The sequence below is a fragment of the Cebus imitator genome, unplaced genomic scaffold, assembly GCF_001604975.1.
Source record: "Cebus imitator isolate Cc_AM_T3 unplaced genomic scaffold, Cebus_imitator-1.0 Scaffold497, whole genome shotgun sequence".
Lineage (NCBI taxonomy): Eukaryota > Metazoa > Chordata > Mammalia > Primates > Cebidae > Cebus > Cebus imitator.
This window is the reverse complement of record NW_016107812.1, coordinates 1153525-1163686: the sequence shown is the minus strand read 5'-3', so window position 1 is coordinate 1163686 and position 10162 is coordinate 1153525. Positions and strand designations below refer to the sequence as shown.

Genomic DNA, 10162 nt, shown 5'->3' with positions numbered 1-10162 from the left:
GCCCCGCACACCCGTGCCCCGCACACCCGTGCCCCGCACACCCGCGCCCCTGGCCGTGTCATCCCCGGGCGCGCGGGGCCCCTGGCGGGTCCTCGGGTGAACTGAGCGCCGAGCCCCGGGGTCCCGGCGGGCCCTCCCCGTGCTGGGCGCGCGGGATGCGCGAGGCGCCTCACAGTCGCTGACTGGGGACGCGGGCGACGCCGCGGGAAGTTCAGAGCCGGGTCGGAGGGCGCCGGCTGCGGCGGGTTCAGACCCCGGCGCGCCCCCAGCCCGGTCCAGGCCCCGCGCCGCTGCAGCCGCCTGCGCCCGGGCGGCGCCGGATTCCCGCGCAGGCCGCGCCCCCGCTCACCTGGTGGCCGCCTTGGTGAGCACCGGGTAGAGCCGCAGGAGGAGCAGGTACTGGGCGAGCGCCCGCCGCGGGAGCGCCGCAAGCCCGGCTTCGGCCCGCAGCCCGCACGCCGCCGGCGCCATCGCCTCCACAGCGCCGCGCCGCCGGGGGCGCCGCCTCACCTCGGGCGGGCCGGGCGCAGACCCCGAGGCGCGGGGCGCGGGGCGCGGGGCGGGGACGGCCTGACATTTCCGGCCCCACCACGGCCCGCAGCGCCGCCCGGTCCCGACCCCACGGTGCGTCCCGCACGCCTCCACACACTTTTCCCCGGTCCCTGCCGGCCACCGCCCCCGCCGGGCGCCGGCTCCCATTGGAGCGCTGCAGGGGGCGGGCGAGGGGCGGGGCGCGCCTCTTGATTGACGGCGGCACCTTCGGCTCTCGCGAGACTGGTGGGAGCGCGCCAAATTTCTCCCGCGAAGCAGAAGTTGTCGCCGGCGGCTCCATGGCTCTCAGGAGCGGCGGGCGGCGGCGCGTGGACCCGGGCGCGGACCGGGAGGCCGGCAGGTGAGGGGCGCCCTCCTGAGGCCCTCGGGCCAGCCCTTCCGAGGGTGCGGTGGAGCCGGGCGCGGGTGGCGCCGCCGAGGCGAGAGGGAGGCCGGGGTCCCGCAGCCGCCCCCACTCGCCGCGCCTGACAGGGGCGGGGCGGCGCGCCGGGGCCGCGGGCGGAGGGACCTGGGGCGGGTGGAGGCTCAGCGGGTGCAGCTTCTCCGCGGGGGAACGAGGCGGGCCGCGCGGTCTTCCCCTGCTCGGCTCTCCCTGAGGCTTTTCGGGCTCGCCCGGCGCGCAGCTGCGTTTGGCACCTGCGACGCGGCGGGCGGTGGGTGGGGGCCGGGCCGGGGACCCCGCCTGGAGGCCCGGCGCTGGGGGCGGCCGCGGCCGGCGGGTCGCTTGGGCCTGGGACCCTGTTCCAGCGAGACGCTTTCTCCTCTGCTTTATTATGTCGTTTCTGCGGAGACGGCGTCCTGCCCTGTCGCCCGGCTGCAGTGCAGAGGCGCGATCTCGGCTCCCCGCAGCCTCCGCTCCTGGGTTCGGGCGACTCTCCTGCCTCCCTCAGCCTCCCGAGTAGCTGGGATGACAGGCGCGCCATCACGCCGGCTGAATTTTGTAGCTTTAGTGGAAACGGGGTTTCACCATGTCGGCCAGGCTGGTCTCGAACTCCCGACGTCAGGGATCCGCGTCGTCTTCCCAAAGTGCTGGGATTACAGGTGTGAGCCGCCACGCCCGGCCCTTCTCTCCTAAAAAGAAGAAAAAATAGCCCGGCTGGTGGCGTACGCTCGAAGTCCTAGCTATTAATTCTTGGGAGGCCGAGGCCGGAGGTTCACCCGAGCCCCGCAGGTCGAGGCTGCGGTGAGCCGGGATCGCGCCACAGCCCTCCAGCCTGAGCCAGGGAGCCAGACCCAGCCTGAGTAACAAGAGTGAAACTCCGTCTCAAAAATGGGAAAAGGGTAAGACGCGGCTGCTGTGGCCAGAGCAAACGGTAAACGTGACGGAGGCCTGGCCTCCGCCATCAGCAGAAAACGTGTAAGAGTGCGAAGATTTTTGTGGACACTTCGCTGAACAAATTCTTCATGGAGGAGAAGCCAAGTGGCGAGGGTCCCTAACTGCTGTTGTGCCAATCGCGGTCTATCCTTAGCCCCGTTTGGTCCTCAGGCAAGCCCCGGAGAGGTAGGTGCCCTTAGTGTCTGTAGTTGTGCCGGAACGTGGAGCTCAGGGACGCACTGACTGCCCTGGTTCAGGATGCAGGACGCGCCCCCACCTCCTCCACTCCACTGCCCTGCCCCAGGCTCGGTGACAGCCTCCAGGCTGGGGAGAAGTATGAGTGCTGGCTTTTAACTGGCATGCTTTACGTGGGTTAACTCATCAATCTTTAAAACAGCCCCAGGAGGCAGTGGGTGGTAGATGTGCCTACGTTTCTTCTTCTGTGAAATGGGGACACCACTGGCCTCCCAAATAGGCGTTGTCATGAAAACTGAATGAGCGTATGTGGAGTACTGGGACAATGGATATAGAAACCAGTAAACCGCTATCTGTATGTCTGTTATCCCCACTTTTCTGGTGTTTTACTGTTGCTGGTTTAAAAGTCAGATACACAGCTCAGACAAAACAGTTTTCGGAGGAAATATGGTCCCAGTGAGGAGTTCTCTAGTCCACTGAATCCGAAGTATATCAATAATATATAAATATATGTGATTATGGTTACTGTTTATGTTAGTATTCTGGTTATAAAGCCGAGCAGGTTTTGAAGGGCCTGCCCTACTTGTATTTTTCCCATGAGTCCTTTCATTTTCACACGCCTTTTTGCCAAACTCTGGGTTTTTCAGGAACACGTATCTGAAACACACTAGGTGGGTTCACTGCTGCAGAAGTAGGTGGGATTGGCCAGGCATGGTGGCTTACTCCTGTAATCCTAGCACTTTGGGATTCCAATGTGGGCGGACCACCTGAGGTCAGGAGTTCAAGACTAGCCTGGCCAACATGGTGAAACCCCATCTCCACTAAAAAATACAAAAATTAGTCAGGTGTAGTGGCGGGCACCTGTAATCCCAGCTACTTAGGAGGGCAAGGCAGGAGAAGCACTTGAACCTGGGAGGCGGAGGTTGCGGCAACCCAAGACCATGCCTCTGCACTCCAGCCTGGGTGACAGAGTAAGACTCTGTCTCAAAAAAAAAAAAAAAAAAAAAAAAAAAAAAAAGAGAAGTAGGTGGCATTTCAAACTGTAACCACTGGTTTCCTTTCTTTCACTCAGGGATGATGGCCCCATTTCCTCAGCCTCCTCACTCAAGCGCCTGGAACGGAGTCAGTGGACGGATAAGATGGATTTGCGGTTTGGTTTTGAGCGGCTGAAGGAGCCTGGTGAGAAGACAGGCTGGCTCATTAACATGCATCCTGTAAGCACTGGCGCTTTCCCTTGGTCCTTCTCCCTCCCAGGAGTGTGGCTGTATCCCTTCTGGTCATAGCATGGTCCTTGTCCAAAGCGGGACACATGGGGGGACTTGTCTGGTGAATCAGTAGGGAGATGTGATGGCTCCCAGCTCTCCTCCTTTCCTCTAACATCATTGAGGGCCACAAAGAAGTCACTGTGAGAAGCCAGAGGTGATGGCCCTCACTTTTAGCCATCATAACAAAGCTTTCAAGGATTATGAGGGGAAAACTCCAAGAAATCCCCATGTGGAGGCTCTTACGACTTGGTTCTTGTGAATAAGGCGGTAGTGTTAATGTAGGGGTGGAATAAAGACCTAGATAAGGGCATTTGTTTCTAAAGTGCTGAGTTTCCCAAAAGGTAGGAAGAAAAGGGTCCTTACACTGTGTAGAGGACGATCTTGTGCCTCTGTTGACCAATTCTCTTGTAGACCGAGATTTTAGATGAAGATAAACGCTTAGTCAGTGCAGTGGATTACTACTTCATTCAAGATGATGGAGGCAGATTTAAGGTAAGCCCAAGAAGCTAAAACCCACCTACAGCGAGCAGCTGGATCCAAAATGAGGGGTGTTCTTTTAGCTCTGTGACTGTCAGGGAGGTCGTGGGAGGATTCTAGTGCACAGCTGCCCATAGCCCACCGTACTCAGGCCCCTGGAGGCCCCATCAGTCATCATTTAAGATGTCCTGAGAGAGATCAGTTTAGGAAGTCTCTGAACGGTGAGCAGTATTGTGTCTTAGATTCTTGCCCCATGATAAGTGCACATCCTAACTTCTTGTTATGCTTTAAGAGTTACCAAGGTCAAGGCTATCCTGGCTCTAGGCTGTTCATGGACTCTAGGAACAAGCAGTCTGTTTTCATTTTTCTCTCCTTTTTTTTTTTTTTTTTTTAGTCTTCCTTCATCATTCCTGGATGGGTTGGTGACTCTTACAGGTGGCCTTGCCCTATAAACCATATTTCTACATTGCAACCAGAAAGGTAAGTGTGTTTTATAGATTCAGGTCAGGTGACCTGTGTGTGTCATTCTGTGGTGGGCTTTGCAACTGGGAAATAGTCAAGGAAGGAAATGTGTTTTACCAATGGAAAGCGTTTTTATTCTGATCCTGATTTAGGGTTGTGAGCGAGAAGTTTCATCTTTTCTTTCCAAGAAGTTTCAGGGCAAAATTGCAAAAGTGGAGACTGTTCCCAAAGAGGATCTGGATTTGGTGAGTATCACCCAGACTTTCCAGGGGTAAATGAGGCCAGGTTCTACATTGTCCATGGCAGGTGAGGTTGGAAGAGGTGGAAATTCAGGTCATCTATTGGGTGATGGGGCAGTATGGGGACCGTCTATAAAACTTCTTTCAAAGAGCTCTAGTGTGAATTGGTGCCACATGCAAAGTTGGACAAAGTGCCTGGGAGTCGTCAACTCTTTGGCTTGTGTGTTTACCTTTGAGTGTTTACCCTGTAAACAGTGAGCACAATCTCTTTGCATTATAGCCAAATCACTTGGTGGGTTTGAAGCGAAATTACATCAGACTGTCCTTCCACACTGTGGAGGATCTTGTCAAAGTGAGGAAGGAGATCTTCCCTGCAGTGAAGAAGAACAGGGAGCAGGATCATGCCAGTGACACGTACACAGCTATGCTTTCCAGGTAAACTTTGTTCTTGTGAGCAGAGTATCAGCTGATTGAGAATGACAAGATGGGTAGGAGACCGGAATACTTAGCAATAAAGTTACCTTAATGGCTGGCTCTGTTTCATACGGAAAACTTGAGCAATTAGGTAGAGATTTCTATATGTTCTGTGGTAAATAAACAGTGGCTTCACAGGTTATATTTTATGTGTTAGCTCTTTTTTCCCATGTAGGGGGGGTTTATGGCTCTAAAATTGAGTGATTGTAACAGTAAGGTCATTTTACAGGGAAATGATCCTTCATCCCACTGCGCTAGCACAGTGCATCTATGAATTTCATTAAATGCAGAGATTTACACAGCACCGCTTCTCCAGAGAACCTTGGATATTGTCTATAGAAATTTAAGTTTAGAATGCCAAAGGTTGTTCATCAAATGTTTAAGCATCAACAGTAATAGGATGCAAATTAACAGATTAGCAAGAGAAAATCTTGAGTAATTAGTTTGGATGACTTCAGAAGAACCTACCTTATCCTCTGACAAGAGAAGATCAATTGGGGATGCTGAACAGCTCTACAGTCCCTACCCTGATTCCGCCTTCCCTGGCAATGCCATCAGTTACTTTTTGAAATATTGGAAGATGTAATCAGAGACTTGAGTCTTCAGAGTCCTGAGCCATATCTGAGACTCATCTGTTTTTTCCCCCTGAATAGATCATTCAGTATTTGAGCTTATGGGCTGATAGTGGCCGCAAGGGTGGGCCACACCTTTAGACATGGCAGAGACCCATGCATAGGCTGTGCAATGCCCAGGCCTGCTCTTCAGCCTGCATGAGGCAGCCTCCTCAGTAACAGGACCATGGTGGGATGGTCATGCCTGGGTGCTCTCCTGACTGGCAGTATTTAATGTTTTCTTTCTTTTTTCTTCTATTATTTATTTTGAGACAGGGTTTTGCTCTGTTGCCCAGGCTAGAGTGCAGTGGTGCAATCATAGCTCACTGTGGCCTTGAGTTCCTGGGCTCAAGCAATCCTTCCACCTCAGCCTCCTGAGTAGCTGGGATCACAGGTGTGTACCCCATGCCTGGCTAATTATTATTATTGTTAATTTTTGTAGAGATGAGTCTCCCTGTGTGGCCCAGGCCTGTCTTGAACTCCTGGGATCCAGCGATCCTCCTGCCACCCAAGGTGCTGGAATTAGAGGCATAAGCCCCCATGCTCGGCTGTGTGTGTGTGTGTGTGTGTGTGTGTGTGTGTGTGTGTGTGTATTTTTTTTTAGTTGGGGTGTAACTCACATCATATAAAATGCATACATCTTACACTGAATTTTCTCCTGTCTGTAGGGTTATCATCCAAGCCATTCTTTTTTTCTCTCTTTTTTTTTTTTGGAGACAGTCTTGCTCTGTTGCCCAGGCTGGAGTGCAGTGACGCAATCTCTGCTCACTGCAACCTCCGCCTCCCAGGTTCGAGCGATTCTTCTGTCTCAGCCTCCCAAGTAGCTGGGATTACAGGCGTGCACCACCACACCTGGCTAATTTTTGTATTTTCAGTAGAGACAGGGTTTCATCGTGTTGGCCAGGCTGGTCTCAAACTCCTACCTCAGGTGATCTGCCCTCCTTGACTTCCCAAAGTTCTGGGATTACAGGCGTGAACCACCTCGCCCAGCCCAATCCAAACCATTCTTAAAGGAAGGGCTGCCCTGGTCGTTGAAACCACCTCAATTTACCTTTTGTGTTTATTCAATTTGAACTCTGGTCTCACTTCTTCCAGGCCGTGGCAGTTGAATTAGTTGCCCCCTTTTTAATTCCTAGTGTTCTGCAAAGAAGCAGTGTCATTACTGATGAAGAGGAAGCCTCTAAGAAGATAGCTGATCAATTGGACAACATTGTGGACATGCGCGAGTACGATGTCCCCTACCACATCCGCCTCTCCATTGACCTGAAGATACACGTGGTGAGTATGGGGCAGGGTTGGGTTGCTGCTCACATGAATTTCCTAACAGCCAGAAGATGATCATTATGGATGAATCCACAGAGGAATAGACTTCCGTGGAGTATGACTGTAGTTAACACACCGTGCTTTGCAGGCTCATTGGTACGATGTCAGATACCGAGGAAATGCTTTTCTGGTGGAAATCACCCGCCGAGATGACCTTGTTGAACGACCTGTAAGTTTCGGCTTATATTACCTTCATCCTAAAATTCCTTGTTTTCTGGAGAGAATACTTTTTAGTGCAGAAAAGTGAATTTGACTCAAAGATATGTTTGCTGCTTTTTCCCCCAAATACTTTCTTAAAGAAATTATGGAGTTAGAATTTTTCATCAGAGCATCATTTCGTTTTTTATTGTATGTCACTGCATGACATCAATATTTGAGCTAAGCAGGATTTGGACATTTGAGGGAAAGCTGGGACTTCCATTTGAGTCGTTGATAGCGAAGTGACATCGTAACAATGGATTTGTAACTAGAAGGCCTTGGTTTGAGCACAACTTTGTGATCTTGGGAAAGTTTTTGGATTCAGTTTTCTCTTTTCCAAAATGAAGATCTCATCTCTGTGCCACAGTGATCTTTCAGGATTGTCATAAGCATCAGAACGAGGTGATGCCTTTTAAAGAATTTGTCTACTAAAGTTCTGTAATTGTAGACTTGTCCTGTGATCAGCTGCTCTTTTTGGTATGTAAGTTTTCATACCATAGAGAGTCGTGATACTCTTGACATAGGTTGGTCAGTCTCAAGGTCCCTGTCCCAGCTTTTTCAGAGCCTCTTGACTCTTTTAGCAACCAGAGGGAGGTGGAGCAGGCCAGGGGTGGGTGTTCAGGGAGACCTAATAGGGAGCTCAGAGCTTGGCTTTATGCTTATTTTGTCACCGCAGGACCCTGTGGTTTTGGCATTTGACATTGAGACGACCAAACTGCCCCTCAAGTTTCCTGATGCTGAGACGGACCAGATTATGATGATTTCCTACATGATCGATGGCCAGGTGAGCAGGTGGCTTCTGGGAAGTAAGCTCCTGGGATGGGGGCCTTGTCTGGTCCCCAAACCAGAGCAGCATCTGCCCCACAGTTAGTGTTTGTCGAGTGAATAATGAGTTAGTGAGTCCAGGAATGGGAGCAAGCAAGCTGTTCCGACATCAAACTGTACCCTCTCCTTTCCAATGGGAATGCAGACACGGAGGGTCTCTTCTCGGGAAGCTTAAGGTGCTTTCATGTTGCTGTGGTCTTTGTCATGAGAGTCTCTAGGCAGAGTGTCTGGACAGTATGGGGAGGCCCTTGGCTTTGCGGCCTCTGACTTGTGTTGATTGCTGATGAACTTCCCTAGGGCTACCTCATCACCAACAGGGAGATTGTTTCAGAAGATATTGAAGATTTTGAGTTCACCCCCAAGCCAGAATATGAAGGGCCCTTTTGTGTCTTCAATGAACCTGATGAGGTGAGGAGGTAGCACTTGGGAGACTGCCTGGTATTTTGGGAAGAAGGGGCATGCGGCTCTTTCCAAGGCCTTAGGCATTCTGTTGGATCAGAATTGCAGCTCCATGAGCTTTATTCTTAGGGTGTGACCCTCTTTCCTGCCAGAGACTAGGGCAGGGGGAGGGAATAAGGGCCAACATGGGGCTGCTGCTTCTGAACTTGGGAGAGGGGTGTGGAAATAGCTTGAAGAAGAGAAAGAGCAGAACTCGGACTGCTGTGACTTGGGTTTAGGCTCATCTCATCCAGAGGTGGTTTGAGCACGTCCAGGAGACCAAACCCACCATCGTGGTCACCTACAACGGGGACTTTTTTGACTGGTGAGTCTGTGTCTTCTCTGAGTAATTGGATGGCGTTTGGGAGGGCATTGCATGGTGTGGGTGGGCTTCCCATGCCGACTGAGGAGGTGGCTCCAGGTTCACTCTGTACCTCCCATGTCTGGGTTCCTCCCTGGGTCTGAGGGAGGAATGGAGGAAGGGGAATTAGAGTCTGACCTGACCACTTGCTTCTCTGTCCTCTTTTGAACCCAGGCCGTTTGTGGAGGCCCGGGCAGCAGTCCATGGGCTGAGCATGCAGCAGGAGATAGGCTTCCAGAAGGACAGCCAGGGGGAGTACAAGGCACCCCAGTGCATCCACATGGACTGCCTCAGGTAGGGGCCGCAGGGCAACCCGGCTCGCCACTGCTGTCTGTGAGCGAGATCCGAAGGCTGCTTGCAGGCTATGCAGTTGACACATCTCTTATGGGAGGAGGGTGGCCTCTGAGAGGCCATTTCAGGTCACCGAGAGGACGGCAGCTGCAACCCTGCCAGGGCCCAGGATGTGCTTTGACTGTTGGTTGGCAATTCGTCAGTGTCCAGGCACATGGAGTATCAGAATCTGGGCTGGGGAAGCTGCCGGGAAGACACACTCAGCAGACAGGTCCCTAGCTAGGACCCCATGGAGGAACCTGCTCTGCCAGGTGAGGTTGGGATGTGGCAGCCAGGCTGTCCCAGAGGACAAGCCTCACAGGACAAGCACAGATTCCAGATGAGCAGGGGTGTGCAGCCGAGAGGTGGAGACAGTCACGGCGCCTGGGGGCTCTGGCATGTTTGGCTGCGAGGACAGGTGGATGTGGAATTGCCAAGAGAAGGGGGCTGGAAGGGAAGGGGTCTCCATGGGCCTCTGTACTGGTGGGAGGCGGATTCATCCTGACCATCATGGTGCCACTGGAGCACTTGAAGCCTGAATGTGTTTCTGTTTAGCTCTAACGTTTGGCTCCTGGGTGGGAGAGGGAGGCCAGGAGGCTGGGGCTGGTTTAGTGTGACCCTCGTGCTCCAAGGCAGGGGGTGAGCGGCCCGAGGATGCAGGGTCTGTCATGTGGGGCAGGGGGAGGGCCAGGAATGCTGGTTCTCAGGGAGGGGGTGGCACCTGGGGTTTCTGTGGCATCTCTGGAGACAGGGAATGTGTATAGAAGGAGCTTGAGGTGAGAGGTGACCGTGCTACTGATATGCGAGTCTGGAAGTCCCACCTGGATAGGGGCCCTGAAGACCACCATGAGGCTTGGTTTGGGCTTGCACTGTGGATTGGGACTCACTGGCGCGAGGGTCTTGGTGAAAGCTTGGGTAGTGGATGAATTCTGAAGGCAAGAGGAAGAGGTCAGGGTAAAGGCCGCAGGGGCGGAGACTGGACATGGCCCCTGGACAGCTGCCCCAGGGAAGGCATCTGTAGGGAGGAGGTAGAGACAGGTTCTGGGTAGAGTGTGGGGGCCTTCTTTTCTTCATTTTATTTATTTATTTATTTATTT

At 53.3% G+C, this 10162-nt stretch overlaps 2 protein-coding genes across 3 annotated transcripts in view; one reads left to right on the top strand and one right to left on the bottom strand.

The window, feature by feature from the left end:
- The window catches only part of PXMP2 (peroxisomal membrane protein 2), a 20700-nt gene extending 20027 nt beyond the window's left edge, over positions 1-673 (bottom strand). Inside the window, exon 1 of one of the 2 annotated variants that reach the window (XM_017513632.2) lies at positions 350-673. In XM_017513632.2, coding sequence (XP_017369121.1) covers positions 350-471 — 122 coding nt within the window. In that variant the 5' untranslated portion in view covers positions 472-673. The remainder of the gene's footprint in view (positions 1-349) is intronic. The other variant, XM_017513631.2, reaches the window with a different exon arrangement.
- POLE (DNA polymerase epsilon, catalytic subunit) overlaps positions 630-10162 on the top strand; it is a 55249-nt gene continuing 45716 nt past the window's right edge. The window contains exons 1-12 of the mRNA XM_017513624.2: positions 630-892; positions 3135-3276; positions 3739-3819; positions 4240-4284; positions 4419-4511; positions 4786-4940; positions 6727-6868; positions 7002-7082; positions 7788-7895; positions 8234-8344; positions 8614-8699; positions 8910-9029. Coding sequence (XP_017369113.1) covers positions 831-892; positions 3135-3276; positions 3739-3819; positions 4240-4284; positions 4419-4511; positions 4786-4940; positions 6727-6868; positions 7002-7082; positions 7788-7895; positions 8234-8344; positions 8614-8699; positions 8910-9029 — 1226 coding nt within the window. The 5' untranslated portion in view covers positions 630-830. The remainder of the gene's footprint in view (positions 893-3134; positions 3277-3738; positions 3820-4239; positions 4285-4418; positions 4512-4785; positions 4941-6726; positions 6869-7001; positions 7083-7787; positions 7896-8233; positions 8345-8613; positions 8700-8909; positions 9030-10162) is intronic.